At 42.2% G+C, this 20,652-nt stretch overlaps 1 protein-coding gene across 1 annotated transcript in view; it reads right to left on the reverse strand.

Moving 5' to 3' along the window:
* nup210 (nucleoporin 210) overlaps positions 1-20,652 on the reverse strand; it is a 102,704-nt gene that overhangs the window by 77,064 nt on the left and 4,988 nt on the right. The window contains exons 4-6 of the mRNA XM_067998695.1: positions 11,301-11,397; positions 8,905-9,055; positions 2,558-2,690 (exon numbers count right to left, since the gene is read on the reverse strand). Of these exons, the coding sequence (XP_067854796.1) occupies positions 2,558-2,690; positions 8,905-9,055; positions 11,301-11,397 (381 nt within the window). The remainder of the gene's footprint in view (positions 1-2,557; positions 2,691-8,904; positions 9,056-11,300; positions 11,398-20,652) is intronic.

A 20,652-nucleotide genomic window follows, 5' to 3' on the forward strand; every position in this document is an offset into this window, starting at 1 on the left:
GCCATGTACACCTAAGTCCAAGTCATCACTACATATCAAGAAAAGCAGAGGTCCTAGTATCAACCCTTGGGGAACACTTCCCTCCAGTCCGAAACAACCGTTCAGCACTTCTCTCTGCTTCCTGTTACTTAGCCAATTCTGTATCCATGCTGCTACTGCCCCTTTTATCCCATGGGCTTCAATCTTGATCTCAAGCCTATTATGCTCCACTTTATCAAACACCTTTTGAAAGTCCATATACACCACATGAACTACATTGCCCTCATCTACCCTCTCTGTTACCTCATCAAAAAACTCTATCAAGTTAGTTAAACACGATTTGCTGTTAACAAATCCAAGCTGGTTTTCCCCTAATCAATCCACACTTGTCCAAGTGACTGTTAATTCAGCCCCAGATTATCGTTTCTAAAAGCTTCTCCACCACTGAGGTTAAACTGACTGGCCTGTAGTTGCTGGGTTTATCCTTACACCCTTTTTTGAACAAGGGTGTAACATTTGCAATTCTCCAGTCCTCTGTCACCACCCCCGTATTTAAGGATGTTTGGAAGGCTGTTTCCAGTGGAGTGCCACAGGGCTCAGTACTAGGTCCTTTGCTTTTTGTGGTATACATTAATGATTTGGACTTAAACGTAGGGGGCATGATTAAGAAATTTGTGGATGACACAAAGATAGGCCACATGGTTGATAGTGAGGAGGAAAGCTGTAGACTGCTGGAAGATATCAATGGACTAGTCAGATGGGCAGAAAAGGGGCAAATGGAGTTCAATCCGGGGAAGTGTGAGTTAATGCATTTGGGGAGAGCAAACAAGGCAAGGGAGTACACAATAAATGGGAGGATACTGAGAGGTGTAGAGGAAGTGAGGGACCTTGGAGTGCATGTCCACAGATCCCTGAAGGTAGCAGGACCGGTAGATAAGGTGGTTCAGAAGGCATATGGAATGCTTTCCTTTATTAGCCGAGGCCGAGAATATAAAAGCAGGGATGTTATACTGGAATTGTATAAAACACTAGTTAGACCACAGCTTGAGTACTGCGCACAGTTCTGGTCAACGTATTACAGGAAGGATGTAATTGCACTAGAGAAGGTGCAGAGGAGATTTACGAGGATGTTACCAGGACTAGAGAATTTTAGCTATGATGACAGATTGGATAGGCTGGGGTTGTTTTCCTTGGAACAGAGGAGGCTGAGGGGTGATTTGATTAAGGTATACAAAATTATGAGGGGCCTAGATAGAGTGGCTAGGAAGGACCTATTTCCCTTAGCAGAGGGGTCAATAACCAGGAGGCATAGATTTAAAGTGATTGGTAGAAGGATTAGAGCAGAAATGAGGAAAAATGTTTTCACCCTGAGGGTGGTGGGGGGGTCTGGAACTCAATGCCCGAGAGGGTGGTAGAGGCAGAAACCCTCAACTCATTTAAAAAATACCTGGATGTGCACCTGAAGAGCCATGACCTGTAGGGCTAAGGACCAAATGCGGGAAAGTGGGATTAGGCTGGGTAGCTCGTTTCTCAGCCGGCGTGGACATGATGGGCCGAATGGCCTCCTTCTGTGCTGTAAATTTTCTATGGTTCTAAGATTATGGCCAGTACCTCCGCAATTTCCACCCATACTTCCCTCAGCAACCTCGGGTACATCACATCCGGACCGGGTGACTTATCTACTTTAAGTACGGCTAGCCTTTCTAGTACCTCCTTTTTCCACTCTTTGTAACTCAGACCTCTGATACTAAGGATCAGCCTTGTGGCTGTTTTCTGAACTGTACTAATGCTTGATTGTCTCCCTTGTGTTTCAGTGATCAGAACTCGTCGGAGTACTCAAGATGCAGCCTGGCCAGACCAGAATAGAATTTAATCGTAACTTCTTCTGACTTGTATTTTATGGTTTTGGCCATAGAGTTCAACATTCTATTGGGTTTTGTTGACTGCTGCTCTGCATTAGCCGGACATGTTGAGCATCAACTCTACCTAGACTTCTGGGTCTCCATCAAATTCATCTGTAACCCATGGAGTACGGTGTCCAGTTCTGGTCACTGAGCCACAAAGGAGGCATTTGAATTCTGGAGGCAGCTCAAGAAGAGTCATGAGGCTGATTCCTTATGTCACAGGTCTGAGTTGAGGAAAAATTGGAGAAACTTGGACTTTTCTACCTTGGAATTGAGGAGACTGAAAGGCGATCTTAGAAGTATACAAGATAGTGAATGGTATGGAAAAGGTAAATCTGGCATACTACTTCAAACTTAAATTTCAAGAGTAGGAAAAAGGAATGGACACACATTTCAAACTATTAAAAGGCAAATTTAGGAGTGATGTCAGGAGATTCTTCTTCGAACAAGGAGTGATCAACACATGGAACGGACATCTGGGTGGAATGGCGAAGGCAAAAACCTTGGATGCTCCAAAGGGGCAAGTGTACTGTCTTTCTGGTTAGATGAACTAAGACTGTACTTCAATTGTGATCTTATGGCTATAGTGTTATGGGCTATATATAGATCCTTGCATGCAAATGTTTCCTTCCTGTTTTGTCAGGCTTCAATATATACAAGGAAAAAAGACAAACCTGTGATCTTCCCTTGTCTTATCTTCTGTACCTGATAATGAATAGAGGTACCCACCATCAAGTAGATATCATAAGCTGGATTCAGCATAATATTTTCCAGAATAAGGAGTCGCACCTCTGCAGCTGGCACGTTCTTGTAGACAAGGAATGACAGAATGCGGATATTAGAATTGAATGTAAAAATCTTAAAAAGATACTGAGCAAATATTGTGTGTAATTTTTTTGCTAGGTAACAGAATTGTTTAAATCAGTCACAGAAATCGCATTAAAAAAAAAACACACAGAAAAACAATATAGTAGTTACTGCTGTAAAAAAACATAGCTTGCCAAATTTTCAGCCATTTCTCCTTTAGGGAATATGCATTACACACCACAAAAATCTACAATTTTAGTAAGCTACTCTAACAAATGAGACACATAATCCTCGAGTACAGTATGCAAACTGAAGCACAACATTTCTTTACATCTTGAGTTGCAGGATTCAAGAATTGGGCTGTTTTTATTATGACATCTGCTGCCCCTTGAAATCTGTTCCACAATGTAAAGAGCACAAGCTTGTGCACACATTTAAAAGTAGCAACTGTGACTCATTTTCTGGCTGAGGATCTGCTCCAATATTGGGCAAAAGGTCTATACATCCCAACAATGCAAAAAAACACATCGCAGGCCTGTAAAGATAGGCTGAGCACTCAGCTCACCTGCACCCAGAAAAATGGCAGCCTGTGATATCTCATGCCTCCAGAGGTGGCCATTTATGTTTGGGGCTAAGCCTCCTGGCTCTATTGGAAAAAGCACTTGTGACAACTCATTTGTATGAGAACAATTATAAAGAAGTTTGGACTGCCACCAGCAGGCTCTTAATAATGTAAATACAGTGTTAACGTTGCTTAATCTTTTCCTGGTTATAGAAAAGTTGTTTATCCATAGATTCTCCAACTAGATTGCATCTGCACCAAAATAAATCACTGAGTGTTGGTTTCCTATAGACACCCAATTGCTTGGGACTAGTTTTCTTAAAAGTAATCAGACATCTAATAAGCAAAACTGACCATTGCATTCTTTCCCAATTACAGCTGAGGATAGAATAAAAGCAATTTTACAAACTCTTCAATTTTCTAAACTGGTCTTGGCAAGAGGGGAATTAACTTGAAATTAAGTCTCTTTCTCAGTGTTTACTTCAGAGAGCTACTGCATATGCAACCTGAAACAATACTTGTAACTGCTTGACCATGAAGTGGAAACACTTGCATTTGAATAGGAGATCTTTTGACATGAATGTCCAGTTAAATAGAAACGAAGGATGTTCCTCCCCCAATAGAAGCATGGTTAATGTGGTCTCCCGCACTAGTTTCAATCGCCTAAGGGGGTCAGAGAGGAATTTTCCAGATTTGTTTTCTCTAATTGGCCTTGGGTTTTTAAATCTGTTTTTTTGCCTCTCCCTGGCTGCTGAGGTTAGGGGGTGTCTAATGATGCTTCAAGCATCATGACTGTGTGCAAAAGGCTTAATGCACCACGTGGTCTTTTCCTGTATCATTTTCGGATACGTTTGTATGTTCATTCATTTAATCAATATGGGGTATGTTGTGAAATCCCTGCGATATATCTTGCAAAGTTTGATACGCCTCCGACATGAGTCAATTTATGTCAATTACAAGCATAGAAGAATTCATGCAGCAATTCATGGAGAATATGGAATAGAAAGGGGGAAGAATGAGACTGGTGAAGGAATAAGACTGGTGAGCTTCAGGACTGAAGTGAGCAGTAATGCTCAATAATTCTTCTTACCTAAGTGAGTGCAATAAGAGGTAACAACAGCCTAAAGTTGCACTAATGTATTACAGAGTACAAGAATGTGAATCAGTCTCTATAAATGTCCAATTAGTTCCCTACCTATTTTAGGTAAAGGGGAGATGGATGAACTTCCCTGCCTCCTCCAAGAGAGATTTTACAGAAAGAAAGGGTAAGCCAACCATTGCCACCTTCTTGCACCTTCGAATCAAATCAACATAAAAAAGCATGGAAGACGACCATTTGGTTCATCAAGCCTTCTCTCTCCCTTGGACCACATACCATCCGTTCAATTTCCTGAGCAAAATGTTCTGTAAATATTCTCCTTGGCCCTTCCCCCAAAAGGTGAATCAAATAAAACTCTAGAATGCCATCTGGCCCTACATCTTGCACCGTTCATGCTTAATTGGTCACCTTCCTTGCCCAGATATTACCATGGTACTAGCAACTCAAGAATCATTTTGTTCTACACATAATTTGATCAGCACTTGTCATTATAACAGCTGTAGACTGCAGGAAGATATCAATGGACTGGTCAGGTGGGCAGAAAAGTGGCAAATGGAATTCAATCTAGAGAAGTGTGAGGTAATGCATTTGGGGAGGGCAAACAAGGCAAGGGAGTACACAATAAATGGGAGGATGCTGAGACATGTAGAGGAACAAAGGGACCTTGGAGTGCATGTCCACAGATCCCTGAAGGTCGCAGGACAGGTAGATAAGGTGGTTAAAAAGGCGTATGGGATACTTTCCTTTATTAGCCGAGGCATAGAATATAAGAGCAGGGAGGTTATGCCAGAACTGTATAAAACATTGGTTAGGCCACAGCTTGAGTACTACGTACAGTTCTGGTCACCACATTACAGAAAAGATGTGATTGCACTAGAGAGGGTACAGAGAAGATTTACGAGAATGTTACCAGGGTTGGAGAACTTTAGCTATGAGAAAAGATTGGATAGGTTGGGGTTGTTTTCTTTAGAACAATGGAGGTTGAGGAGAGATTTAATTGAGGTACACAAAATTATGACATGACTAGATAGAGTGGATAAGGAGGACCTATTTCCCTCAGCAGAGGGATCAGTGACCAGGGGGCATAGATTTAAACTAATTGGTAGAAGGATTAGAGGGAACCTGAGGAGAAACTTTTTCACCCAGAGGGTGGAAGGGGTCTGGAACTCACTGCCTGATAGGGTGGTAGAGGCAGAAACCCTCATCACATTTAAAAGGTGCTTGGATGTGCACTTGAATACTATAACCTACAAGGCTACGGACCAAGAGCTGGAAAGTGGGATTAGGCTGGATAGCCCTTTTCTCGGCCAGCACGGACACAACGGGCCGAATGGCCTCCTTCTGTGCCGTAAGTTTCTATGATTCTATGATAACCTTCAATTTCAGTCTTATGTTAATCGTCCATATATTTTATAAAGGAATTACATTGATTAACTGCATTTGTTGGAAGTCTAATATACATAACCGCTCCCCACTGAGAGTGGATATGTGGGGATCAAACTTCAAACAAATGCCAGTGAGGACAAGGGAATGCTTTCAGATGTGTGTCCTCTGGTTGTGCTCACAGACCTATTTAAATAGCCACATTATCCATTCTTGGTATTTTAAAAACCTAGATCATATGCATTTACAATCTTTTTCTTCATAAAAACAGTCAGTTCTGTAAACTTCTTAATTTAGAGCTGAAAGCTCCAGAATTATCCCCTTGACTTTTTTTTGAACCTGCCAGAATGCATCAATGCCTTTTTGAAGATGGCGTACCTGAACAGCACACATTATTCGAAATGTGGCTTCACCAATAATCTGTACAAAAATTAGATGAACTTATTCCAATTTATGGTCAAATGTCATTGAGATGCATCCTAAAACATGATTAGCCATTTTGCTAACAGGTTCATATTGAAAGGTTATTTGCAGTTAATGGCCCATAATCTCATTGAATTCAGTTTTCAACATCTGCTAATAGACATACCTTCACTACACACATTGCTTTTCCTGTTCCAAGGTGTTTTACCATACATTTATTGATATCAAAATCTATCTGCCTTTCCTTAGCACACTCACTCCATTGGTCCAAATCCCTTTGAATGTTCACTCTTATTCTCACCATATAGATTAGTAACTTTTTAAAAAACATTAAATATCCTCCTCCATGTCATGAACATGGAAAGTGTACAGTAGGGGACACAGCACAGATGCTTACCTATCTATGATGGTCACTGTCCTCTAACTGGGATTTTTTCTCTATTTGTCTTGTAGCGTCTCAGCCCTATTCCCACCAAAGTGCTGACCACCCAACTTCCCTTCCTGGCCCTCATGTTAGCTGATGTGAACAGTTCCCTCTCTTCAGGTACTGTCGCCCTCCCCTTCAAATCTTCCGTCATCATCCCCCTCCTCAAGAAACCCACTCTCGACCCCTCTGTCCTTAAAACCAACCCATCTTCAACCTGCTATTCCTCTCCAAAATCCTCGAGTGTGTTGTCGCCTCCCAAATCTGTGCCCGTCTATCCCACAACTCCATGTTTGAATCCCTTCGATCAGGTTTCCGCCCCTGCCACAGTAATGAAACGGCCCTTATCAAAGTCACAAATGACATCCTCTGCGACTGCAACCATGGTAAATTATCCCTCCTCATCTTTCTCGACCTATCGGCAGCCTTTGACATCGTTGACCAAACCATTCTCCTCCATCTTCCAGCTGGTTTGGACTGTGCTCACCTGGTTCCATTCTTATCTATCTAGTTGTAGCATGAGAATCAGCTGCAATGGCTTCTCTTCCCACTCCTCCCCAAGGATCTATCTTTGTCCCCATCCTATTTCTCATCAACACGCTACCCCTTGGCGACATCATCCGAAAACACAATGTTAGGTTCCACGCATATGCTGACAAGACCGAGCTCTACTTCACCATCACCTCCCTCGACCCCTCCACTCTCTCTGATTTGTCACACTGCTTGTCCGACATCCAGTACTGGATGAGCAAAAATTTCCTCCAACTAAATATTGGGAAGACCAAAGCCATTGTCTTCGGTCCCCGCCACAAACTCCGTTCCCTAGCCACCGACTCCATCCCTCTCCCTGGCCACTGCCAAAGGCTGAACCAGACAATTTGTAACCTTTGTGTCCTATTTGATCCTGAGATGAGCTTCCGACCACATATCGGCTCCATCAACAAGACCGCCTACTTCCACCTCCGTAACATCACCCATTTCCACCTCAGCTCATCTGCTGCTGAAACCCTCATCCATGCCTTTGTTATCTCTAGACTTATCTATTCCAAAGCTCCCCTGGCCAGCCTACCACCTTCCATAAACTTGAGCTCATCCAAAACTCCACTGCCCGTATTTAAACTCACACCAAGTCCCGTTCACCCATCTCCCCTGTGCTCGGTGATCTACACTGGCTCCTGATCCAGGAATGCCTTGATTTTAAAATTCTCATTCTTGTTTTCAAATCCCTCCATGGTCTCTCCCCTCCCTATTTCTAACCTCCTCCTCCTGCCCAATACCCCTCCAAGATCTCTGCACTCCTCCAATTCTTGCCTATCCCCGATTTTAATCGCTCCACCATTGGCGGCGGTTTCTTCAGCTGCCTATGCCCTAAGCTCTGGAATTCCCTCCCTAAACTTCTCCGCTCTCTACCACTCTCTCCTCCTTTAAGACACTCCTTAAAACCTAACTCTTTAATCAAGCTTTTGGTCACCTGCCCTAATATCTCATGTGGCTCGGTGTCAAATTTTGTTTGATAATGCTCCTGTGAAGCACGTTGGAACGTTTTGCTAAAAGGTGCTATACAAATTGCAAGTTGTTGTAAGTTTGTTTTCTGTTGCTAACTCAGTTTTCAATCCAATATGCCATTAAATGTGTAGCACAACGTTGCTTTCAACAGCAGTTTTACATGCTTGCTGATAAAACACTCCATTTAAAGTACAGGATAGTGTCACTGGCAGGGGGAGGAAACAGCAGTCACAAAAATCTACCCATCCATTCATATCTATGCTGGTAGTTCAGCAGTTCTTTCACTACTTACTGGAACAGCATTTCCTTCACCATTGTTAAAACGTATGGGGCAAAAGAATTTTTAAAACTGCAAATGCACTAGCAGAAGCACATATGCACTGAATTACGTGTTTTTAAAAAACAATTCACAATTCATGAGGTAACAGAATCATGAAACCTTTGGCAATGTAAAGAAGTAGGCAACCATGCATAGACAATCTGGTATTAGCTACATTTTGTTGCTGCTAAATTTAGTTTGCTACTGCCACTGCTTTAGTGCTGGAAAAAGTGAATTTTAGAGCTGTAACAGTTGCTTCTAAGGTTTGTATATCTGTTAAAAAGAGGACCTTTGATTGAGGCATTTTAAATCAAAAACTACAAGATTTATGGGGAAAAATAGGAGCGATATGATGGGTTTAGACCCCATTTACAATAATGAATAGTGTATAATGGCAAAGAAAACTCTAGAAAAGGTTGCCTGCTTATTCCTCATAACATTAGAAAACGTAAAAGAATGAGAGAAAAGTAACTTTCAAATGTATCAATATTAATTTACCTTGTAAATTGCTTCTTGTATTTTGCCTTTCAACTTTGAATTTCCTGTTTTCATTCCTGACACCAAGACTGTATCTCCTTGTTTGCCATGTTTCTCCATCTCAGATATGTAAGTAGGTGGAGTGTAGGTAGATTCAGAAAACTTAAGAATCCTGCAACACAACTTCTTCATGTCATTTACTCAAAACATTACTTCTTTATTATGGAGAAATATAAAGACAGACAAAGTTATCATGAAATTTTCATAGCAGCTGATTCATTTATACAACATAGTTGGCTCATAATGTCTAGCTTTGTATTGCCACCTCTGTGCTATTTCTGATACAAGACAATAAACTAAATGGTCAGTTCCAGACTCCCAAATCAGCTGTTCCATTGATGGTTCAATGCTTCACAGCTTTTAGTGGATTGAGGAAGGGTGTTATGAGTGGAAAAAAAGAGATGCTTATGCTGACGAGCACTTACATCATTCAATGTGAAAAAACTAATCTTCAGGAATTAAAACATTTTGTAAATCCTGCTTCTGTCATTACTACACATATGATTCTGTGAGCCATCGCCATGGCAATACTACACAGCAATTATTAAAAAAACAAATATCAAGTCTATATGTATTTTGTATGAATCGCTAAGCAAAGTCACAAATATTAAAACAAAAACATATATATGGCAGTTAAGGAAATTACTGTTCACTCATCTCCAAGAAGTCAAGTAGTGTTTAATACTGTGCACTCCTATATCATTATTATAGGTTATACCCAGCAGGATAAGTAAACACTTCTTAAAGATAATGTCTAAAGGGGAGCAATTGTACCTTCTTATAAATCTGCTAAGTTCCAATTAGTGGTTGTGCCTCACTCTCAACAGTAACTCACAAGTAGAGGCCCAATGCACTTACACTCAAAAGCAGAATCAAGTACTGCTCTACAAAGTGCTTTTTTTTAAAAAAAAGGACAAATTTCAGGATGGATTCACTAGTGGGAGGGAAAAAGCAGTATCCAAAACATGGCCAATGCCAGCCTGACTGCTCCAAGGCCTGCCGCTCATCCTCATATTGATTGATAGTTTATTGATTCCAAGACTTCCTGTTCACCACTGTCTCCTTCATAAATATTCAAGAGTGTGGAGCAAAAATTACCTATATAAAAAAAACATGAGCGCACACAGCAAGAGCCTGCTTTGCATACATTCTGCAAGAGTATCCATTTGAAGCTGGAATAGATAGTGGCCACTGCTCTAGGGTTGCACTCCTATTTTAAACAAGGATCATGCTCTATGAATGAACAACAGAAAGAAGGGCTCAGACAGCAGTAATGAGCTAGGGTGTGCCAAGCACTCATCTGGCACGGAAGCTGAGGCTGGCACTTTCCCTCTACGTGTAGCGCACCTGTCCTGATGACAACTAAGATGATAGCTAAGAAAGTGCCTGGAGCATTGATCGTCCTTCAAACAACCACATGAGCCATTTGTGTATGCTGGCAGAGGTTTAGAAAGTAATCGTGCTTTCCTGAAAGATGGAATTATTCTGGGTGTAGCTTTATCAGAGCATATGTGGAAAGCACATGAATATAAACACATGCTAATGCTTCCTGTGTAATCAGTCAAGAATAAATTGTTCAGAGACTGTGTTCTGACTGGTTCCCTTGCACTGGCTTTTTAAAAAGCAAACCCATCTCCCCCATTGCAGCCTGGATGATCTCGAAGAAGAGTTGCAATCTTAGTCATTTCACCCTTCCTTGAACTCAGTGAATGAATTTGCATGAGGTAAGGCTTGTCAAATCAAATGGAAAACACCAGGTGTGACAACTGATAGTGGAGAACACAGTGCTGCACCACAGAATTTAGAACCTACACATCAAGACCCTCAGGTACTTAAATTCTGCTGGAACAAAATAAAATTTCAGACAAAGAGGCTGAAACAAACTGGACAGGATAATGTTGGACAAAATATTTCTCACTCATAAGTATAAATTACTTCATGACTGACACTGTTGGCAGGAGGAAAACAACTAAAGATGGCAGGCAATGCACTCTTAAAAGACACAGGCTGAAAAATCTCCAAGACTTCAGTATCCTTTCAGATTCTCTGGATTGGCTAGCCCAAGTATGTGAAGTATAAAGATTGCATTGCCTTTCTTGAATATTCATTAAAACTCGATACAGTCTCTTCCGAACTGGTTAAAATATTACAAGTTCCATGTGCAAGATATATAACTTGTGCAACATTTTCAGCTAGACCAGCTGTTTTAAAGGAAGTGTTCTCCATCACTAGTGGAACAAAATAGTACCGTAAAACATACATGCTTGTTCTATTTTGCTGTGCTGTAATGCTGTCACTAATAATGTAGTAATGAAAAGGATTTCAACATTAACATCTGATAAATCCAGACTACCTACCGCAATGCATTGTGGGAGTCCGAGTAGCCAGCAGTCTCTGTATCCTTCACTATATTCCATTCAAACACTAATCCTGCTAATGTGCTGAACGTGTTGCCTGTGAAATAGAGAGGATGAGTGTTTCACTGTCTGCACCACAAATTAACAGCAGCTGTAACAAGCTGATTGGTGATAGTGACCGGTATCCACTTCATGACACTCTGAAAAAGTAAAATGCTGACACATGCTTGAAAGCCAAATGAAAGCCAGCGTAAAAGAGTTGTTTTTTTCAAATGGAATAATATATCCTGTCAAAATATGACTGCATCACCACCTTATGTCGTGACGAGGAACAGTATTCCCTGAAAAGGGGGGGGGGGGGGAATGGAGCTGCCGCCATGAATTTTGCAGGAGTTTGAATTTGCAACACATGACATTTTGTGTCTTTCAAATTCATGATTTGTGTCTTTCAAATCCTGAATATTCAATCTGAGCTAATTTTCTGATTGTAACTCAGCTTAAATTGTGTCTCTTCAAAAACATACATCTTAATTTGAAAGATTTTCATAGAAACTGGTTATCGAAGTGCTGATAACATTGATTCCAATTTCTTTAGCCTGTGCCTTCATGAAAAGTTTTTGGAAAGCATACAAATGCACAATGCAATTGTGACTATTGAGACAGTGCACAATCCAGAGATACTGTATTAGCATAACAAGAGGTCCACTGGCCAGACATGTACATGGGATTAGGATCCAGAGTTCTCAAATAATTACAGAGATTGAAATTGCACTGCACAGTATCAGTAAAGATATACTGAATGGTTTGTTACCAATATTGCAGAGAACAATTTCAAGTGTTAAAGCAACAGTAACATTTTACAAACAGCAGAACATTAAAAGTAATAAAGTAATTTTGTTTTAATTAGTTACAAGTTCATTAAGAATGACAATCTATATGAAAACTCTTCACAATGGAAAGAATACTCTACCATTCTTGCCACTTGCCTCCTCTTATGCTGCCCCAGCTGTTTTTACTCCCTCCCTCCTAGTTCATAGTGGCACTTTTCTTCCCTTTCCCTCAGTTCACAGAGGCACTCTTTATATCTTCCTCTTTCCTCCCAGTTTATGGCAGCAACCTTCTTTCCTGAATCATTGCTGTTCCAGTCTCCTTTCTGTTGCTCTGATTTCCTCAGATACCCAACTCTGCTGCGTACTTTGGGCACAAATTCCTGGTGTCTCAAAGTGTCCCTCCCTCCATTGATTGCTTTGAAAACATTCAGTAGAGTGCCGTAGTGGCTCAATAAGTAAATTCACGCCCCAGTGTGGCACTGAGCCAAATAAACTATAGGCTCCATCACTGTTCTGTTCAGAATTAACTGATCTCAACCAGGTCCACAGTAGGGATACTATAATTGGTCTTAACGACTCTAGGTTAGGGAAGAGAAGGGAGAGAGGAAGAAAGCCCACAGCAGCAAATGGCTGATGGAGTACCTCCTATGACAGCGAAACAAAGCCAGATAAGTCTTACATTATAAAGCTACAAAGAGTAGCTATGGACAATAGGGGAATAATTTCTTCTTAGTATGCTGTTTAATCTGTAAAATCTACATCATTTTGGTCAAATCTCCATGCACATCAGTCACAGAAAAGCTATTTTAAAAAATCATGTAATACGAACTAATATTTTCTAAATGTTGGAAATATCAGATTTAAATAAAACAGCTTGCAATCTCTAAGTAGATCATCTGCATTATAAAGGAACAGATGGACCATTGGTTTACATCACCCGAGCAAATCCATTCTGCTTAAAACTTAAAAGTGGTGCAAGTCCCCAAGAAAATCTGGGCCACAGTATAAATTAGAGATTTTAATCCATGTTTACTTGATACCAGTTCTGGATTCACTTCATAATCAACCCAAATCCAATTGGTGGGGGGTCTTTTAATTTGAATGTTTAAAAAGGTCAATTAGCTGCGTAGCTTTTTTAAAAATTTGTGTAAACTTAACTAAATTGGAAAGATTTCAAAATTTTAAAAAACGTTTTAAGGTAAGCATCTTCTACCAAACACTATGGAGGAGCAAAGCTTTGGGAATATGGACAGTTCATGCAAAGTTTCCACTTGCAGAAGATTAACAAAAACCATTGTAACATCAAAAGTGTGTTCACCACTATTTAAGATGTGCTTTATTACTTATATTCATTCTTTTATTCAATTACTTTTCTTTTTTTTTTGAAAAAAAAGTGCTAACTGCTTCAGAAATGGAAAATTTCCTCAGAAGATTGCTTGCAATGTAATGAAGCAGACATCACCGTCATCATGTCAAAAGCAATGGATTCTCCATTGCAGTTCAAGTTCTGACAGTGACTTCTGAAAGTTACAAGGGGCCATATATGGCAAGAGAGTGGTTCAAACATCAGCAGAAAGTAATGACAGTAACAGAATTCATCACTGTTGCTGGTAAATCAAGGACAGTGGGGCAATTGAAGTATTAGACCTATGCCTCATCTTTTAGCTCAACTTGCCTACCCTCAATTCTATGGTAAATGCAGGTGATCGTCCATCAATTATGTAATCATACCCTGGGCAATATCACATTCTGATTGTAAAGGAATGCGTGGAACCACTTATATCATAGTATTATACTAAAAACAGCACAGGAGGCCATGTGGCCCATCAAGCCTGTGCCGGCTCTTTGTAAGAGCAATCCAGTTAGTCCCATTCCCCTGCAAATCATTTCCCTTCAAGTATTTATCCAATTCCTTTTTGAAAGCCACAATTGAATCTGCTTCCACCACCCTTTCAGGTAGCACATTCCAGATTATAACTACTCGCCACCTAAAAATGTTTTTCCTCATGTTACCTTAGTTTTTGTCAATCACCTTAAATCTGTGTCCTCTGATTCTTGACCGTTCTGCCAATGGGAACAGTTTCTCTTTATTTACTTTATCTTAACCCTTCATGATTTTGAACACCTCTATCAAATCTCCTCTTAAACTTTTCTGTTCTAAGGAGAACAACCCCAGCTTCTCCAGACGCTCCACATAACTAAAGTCCCCCATTCCTGGCACCATTCTAGTAAAATCTCTTCTGCACCCTCTCTAAAGCCTTGACATCCTTCCTAAAGTGTCATGCCCAGAATTGAAAATAGTACTCCACCTGAGGCCTAACCAGTGTTTCATAAAGATTTAGCATCACTTCCTTGCTTTTGTACTCTATCCCTCTATTAATAAAGCCCAGGATTCCCATTTGCTTTTTTTTTAAAAAAGCCTTCTCAACTTGTCCTGTCATCTTCAAAGATTTGTGTATGCGTACCTCCAGGTCTCTCTGTTCCTGCACCCCCTTTAAAATTGTACCATTTAGTTTAAATTGCCTCTCCTCATTCTTCCACCAAAATATATCATTTCACACTTCTCAGCATTAAATTTCATCTGCCACGTGTCTGCCCATTTCACCAGTCCGCATGTCCTCCTGAAGTCTGTTACTATCCTCCACGTTGTTTACTACATTTCCGAGTTTCGTGTCATTTTTTAAATTAAACCCTCTATACTCAAGTCCAGGTTATTAATATATATCAAAAAGAACAGTGGTCCTAATACTGACCCCTGGGGAACACCACTGTATACTTGATTGACAATGCTTGATGAGCTTCATAACATTCACCTATGGCTGGCTATGGTTCATCTGAGCTGAGCTTCAAACCTCACATTCTCTACCAGAGTGAAACTGGTTTTAGGTTTTTTTTAAGTTGAAGAAAAACTTACCTCACACCTTTGGAAAAACTCACTGTTAGAAAAATATGAAACAGCCACATTTGATCCATCATGAATAAGTAGTGCAAACATTTAATTATGTCATAAGTTTAAATGTACATATATCAGGGGTTATTTCATGAAGCTCCACTGGTGACTGGAAGCCTCACTATATACAAACATTAATCAAAGATAGGGATGTAACACTATGTCCCGATTCTCCAACTTACGCTAATGTCTAATGAATCCTCACTGACAAGAGCTTTGAAAAATTACAAAGCTTGTCAAACACAACATTCAAGAAATTTAATGAGCTTTTTCTCCTGGTCTTACTGTATCTCACCCATTTTGAGCGAAGTATCTTTACATTCCCTGTAATTGCACATTTTTACAAATACCTCATAATTTGCCTTGCCTTTCACCATCATCTGCTTCTCCTGAATTGTCCATTTTTAAAAAAAATTAAATTTTAGGTTCTACTCATACTATACTCTAACCAGATGGGTAGGAGGCCATTGCAAATATTTTTCTATAACTCGTTGTTAGGAGCAGCGCAGAATGTTGTTCCTCCTCTAATTTCCCACTACTCCTCCAACGTACTGCACAACTGAGCTGAGCCGCAAACCTCACATTCGGTCTTTTGTCAAGCCCACTTACTTCCGCTTCAAAACAATTGCCACTAACCTTAATCCACTACCTCATCCACATTTTTGTGACCTCAATGATCCATTTCTCCTATGCGCTCTCCTCCCTTCACAAACAAAAACTTATCTAGAACCCTGAAGCCTGCAACCCATGATGCGTGAAGTCTCTCTTGCCTATCACCCCTGTTCTAGTCAACCTCTATTGATCCCCTGTACCTCAGTGTAGTGATTTCAAAATTATCTTCAAATCCTTGCTCCACCCTACTCCCACAAACATCTTTGCAGTATGTCACACCATGCACCTTCCGCTTATCGAATTTCAATTTACAATGTATTCTCCCAATTCTTCCATTCCACCAGTAGCATAGTCTTCATTCAACATATCAACACTCTTTGGAACTCTCCCTCAATCTTTTAGCCTTGCTACCTTTCCCCTTCTTCAAAAGCCTCTTCATATTTTACCTCTTAAACCATGCCTTGAGTCATCTCCTGTGAATTCCCCCTACTTCTTGCTCATCTCGTGAAGGCACTATCAATAAATGCAAGCTTTTTTTCCCCCCAGTTGAGATCAGAAATTCACTACATGAAGAATTATGGACATGAACTAATTTTTTACAACTCCATGGTACAGCCGTTATACCATTTGGCCACTTCAGTGGCAATTAAGAGCTTGAATATGAAAATATATGTGGACATGCTAACAAAAACAGACCTGTATTTTTCAAATATAATTGAGATATACTTTTTGTACAGACCACCATTTTATATACATTGTTGAACCTCACTACAATGTTTGCACCATCACATCTCAGTGGAGTGCAAATGGACTGATTTTTAAGTATCTTTTCCTCTTGCAGCATTGCACTGGCCATGTCTACTGCTTTTATAAGACTATTTCCTATTTTATTTCACTATGTTCACTTTTTTCCTTCAATACACTGAACGCACTTTGATTCAACTTGAATAACTTTTAGCATTCAAAGTGCTTAAGAGCCTGAAAGACTGATCCTGTTCCCGGCAGGAAACCAATGCCAGGAATAAGGAAGCCAAAAGACCCAAGAAGAGTCAACTTCAGGAGATCATGGTTTGAGCACACTGCCACCTATATGGAGATGTAAGTTAGAAGATCCCTCATTTTACCCCAATACCATCCACCTTGGAGACAGAAGCTGGAGGGCTCAAGCGACGGTAATCAAAATGAATAGGTATGTTCCAGCATGACAGAAATGGAAATGGCTGCAACCTTTACAGGGAGTAAGTACAAGTGTTACAGGAAGTGTACTCATTCATACAACTTTCAATATTTCATGAGTAAATCTTCCATGGCAAAGCTCACAAGAGGTGAAGTCTTTTTATTACCTGTCTTGGTGATTTTCATGTTGCTAACTCTCTGTGTTTATGTGCTGCTTCTGTTCTGCTCTAGTTTTGTATTTCTTAACTGCTGGTTTTCTCTCTGGCTTTTGCTTCCACTATCTCTTCTCTTGTGCTGGTGTCTCTCTTTCTCTGCTAGTCTCTATCTCTTTTTCTTCTCATCTGCTGGTTTGTCTTATACTTCTATTTTCTGTCTCTTTCTTTGTGCTCTACAACTTTTGCTTTTTTTTCCTGTGTCATTTGGGTTGGGGTATCACGGGTGGCAGGTGTTTGGGGGCACCAGGAACCTGACCAGGGCTGCAGGTTGGTGAAAGGCAGCTGGTTGAGAGCACGGAGAAGGTTCTGGCTAGGGCTGCAGTCAGTGGGATGTTGCAGGTAGCAAGTTGGGAAGGAATCTGGCCAGGACCACAGGCCGTGGGTGGAGAGGTGGAATCAGAATGAAACTGAATGGACATAGGAAAACAAAGGATGCCTTAGTAGATAGCTTCTGGAGGACTGAAAGTTAAGTATAATGGTAGATATATTTCTGCATTTTAAAACAGGTTAAAAACTAGCACAAAGGCATAACACGCAGGTGCGATGGAAACAATGTGAAGGAAATGGCGTTATAGCCACATCGTGACACAAACCGGAAGTCTCAAAACTTTAACATATTACATGGGGTTTTCCCTTGACAGAGCAAGTCAAGACCAAAAGTATCCTCTGGTGAAACAGAATTAGAGAACGGCCGTTAATTGGACCAGGATGCAGAGACATAAATTGGTCTCCATTTTGAAGTTATACCTTATCATTTTTATAGTCAAATATTCTGTACTTAGTTTTACATAATATACTTTGATTTCATACTGTTTATATACTTACACAGCAATGCTTAAAGCAATTTGGGAAGCAGGGAACTAGAGTTGGCTGGAGCATGGGAGTTTCTGTGTAGAGCAGGCAAGGAACTGAGAGATGCAAAACTTACATGCTACAGACATTGCCACTGGCAGGAGAGTGTAATTACAGCACGAAAAGTTTACATAAGCAGTTTCCATAATAAATGGAGAAACAGCAATTTATATTGGGCAAAGTTGACAAATGGTGCAACAAAAACATAAGGGGCTCGAATTTAGCAGGCCTGCGGGTTCCCAGCGGGTGGTCCTCCGGGAGCGTCGAAAACGCGAACGGCGAAATTAGTGGGTTGCCCACGCGATCGTAGCAGGCAACCCACTAATAGGATCCAATTACCTGCTCCTCCGGGGTCCACGGCGCTGGCCTGCGCGTCGGTCGGGCTGCGCATGCGCAGTACGATCTGTCAGCTGGAGGCTCTCTAGTTCAAGGGGCAGTCCTCCACTGACAGATGCTGCAACCAATGGGACAAATTGCATCATGGAGCAGCCCAGGGGGAAGGCTGCTCCCAGTTTAATGATGCCTCACCCCAGGTATCATCAGATGGGGTGAGGAGGAGGGGGAGGACACAGATCTTCCCCCCGGCGGGCGGGAGGAAGCGGCCTGCCTCTGCCACCAAGAAGGCCTGGCTCGAGGTGGCAGAGGGGGTCACCTGCGCCACCAACATATGGCCCACCTGCATACAGTGCAGGAGGCGCTGCAATGACCGCAGTAGGTCAGCCGCAGTGAGAACACGAAGTCTTTCCCCTACACTCCGTCTGCCACAACACTGCCCCCACCCCAAATCTCCTTCGGCACCGCCAACACTATTCTGTCACATCACCCTTCATGCCCACTCACACCCCATCCTCATCTTACCTCCACCTACTCACCTCACCAGTACTCATCCTGCCACTAACACGCGACCCAATCCTCATACAATCTCATGGCTCCATCCCATACTCACCCTCTCGTGCATCTCCCTCACGGCCAGCCTCACTCAACCTGCCACCACCTGTGCTGCAGCCACAGGGCATGCATCACATATGTGCAGTAGGCAGGGTAAGGCAAACGTCTCGTCAGCATGAAGGGGGTGCACAAGGGTGTCTGAGGGTTTGTCATGGGTGTTACCCATATTGAATTTCAGAGCCACAAACAGCACACATTATATTGACACCACCACTGCCATGTCTCCGCGAATCCTGTCCATTGTGTCCAATAATGCCCGCTCCTGGGTATCACTATGAGGACCCACCACTGATGCCACCCATCGTGTTACTGCAGAGTAGGTGCAGGTGTATTTGCAGGGCTCGTCCGCGCAGACGACTGAGAGACATCGGCGGTGTAGCCGGCTGCACCCTGGAAGGATGCGGAGGAGAAGGTGTGGAGGACAGTGGTGACTTTGCCAGCGACAGGTAAGCAGTTGGTGCTGGGGCCAGCCAGGAGCAGCTTGGCATGAAAGAGGCTGCAGATCTCCACGACTACATGTCGAGCGAATCTGCGCCTCCCTGTGCACTGCTGCTCAGAGAGGTCCGGGGAGCTGCGCCTCGGTCTGTGGACCCTGTGGCGAGGGTAGTGCCCTCTGCGACGCGTCTCTCTCTGCGGTAGCCCTCCCTCCTGCTGTGCAGGTGGGCGTGCAACCACACCGTGTTGGGGGGATCCACGTCTCTGCGGCGGACGGCGTGGACTGCGAGGCTGCTGGTGCTGGTCATGCTCTTCGTCCTCCGAGGGTGTCCACACACCACCCAACTGGCAGGTGTTGGTCTGAGGGGTTGTGCAGGGTAGGTGTGTGGGTCCTCGGACTGGGGCTGCGGTTTCGTGTCGGTCTGTCCTCTGGCTTGGCCGGGGGGTGGTGGGGGGCAGGGGTTGCCCTATGTGACGCGGTGGCCTCCTGCGTGGGTGAGGGCTCTCCCCCGTGGAGCGCACCTTGGCACCTGCCACAGGCTGCTGGCTGCAACACGCCTGGTTTGAAGGGTCCTGTTTCCCCCAGTGTGGGAAACTGACTGCCTTGAACGTAAAATCCCACACTTCCTCTTTTGACAGCTGCTTCAGCTCATTAACTGACCACAACGAGCAAGGTAAGTGCTCTCAAGTGGAACCCCGCTGGCTTTAATTGCCTGCGGGATTCCCACCAGCGTGGCTTTCGCGCGTAGCCCCGCACGTCAGCGCGGTACCCGGAAGTGGCCGGGATTTCGTCCGAATCCGGTCACGTGATCGGAGATCGGGATTTTCGGGGCCCCCCCCGCTGGAAACCCGCAGGTAACCCGACCCTAAAATCGAGCCCAAGAAGTAAGGTTTAGTAGACAAGAAGATTTTTAATATATTAGATAATTGGGTACGGGGTGGGGGGGTAACATCACATCAATGTACAATGTATACAGAACCATTAAATCAAAGTAAGTCCCTCCCTGAATATACTAAATAAGTTTTTTATAAGCTCCTACCCAGTAAAATATTACCTAAAACACATCAGTAAAAAGTTGCATTTTTTTTTTAAAAGCACAGATTTTCATTTTTCAGCTAATCACAGAAGCAGAACAAGGGATGAAAAGCAACATTATCTTTGAAATTTGCCTCTCGCTTGGAAACTTATCTCACAGTGAACATCAATATGAAACATTTAATAGTTCAGTCTCTTCAGTTCCTACCAATGTGTGCCTGGGAATGCAAAAGACTTGTAACACAATGTATCACTGAAGCTTTAAATGGAAAAGTACTCGTAAGAGAATTAAAATAGC

The sequence above is a fragment of the Heptranchias perlo genome, chromosome 17 (genome assembly GCF_035084215.1).
Source record: "Heptranchias perlo isolate sHepPer1 chromosome 17, sHepPer1.hap1, whole genome shotgun sequence".
In the NCBI taxonomy this organism is placed as follows: Eukaryota; Metazoa; Chordata; class Chondrichthyes; order Hexanchiformes; family Hexanchidae; genus Heptranchias; species Heptranchias perlo.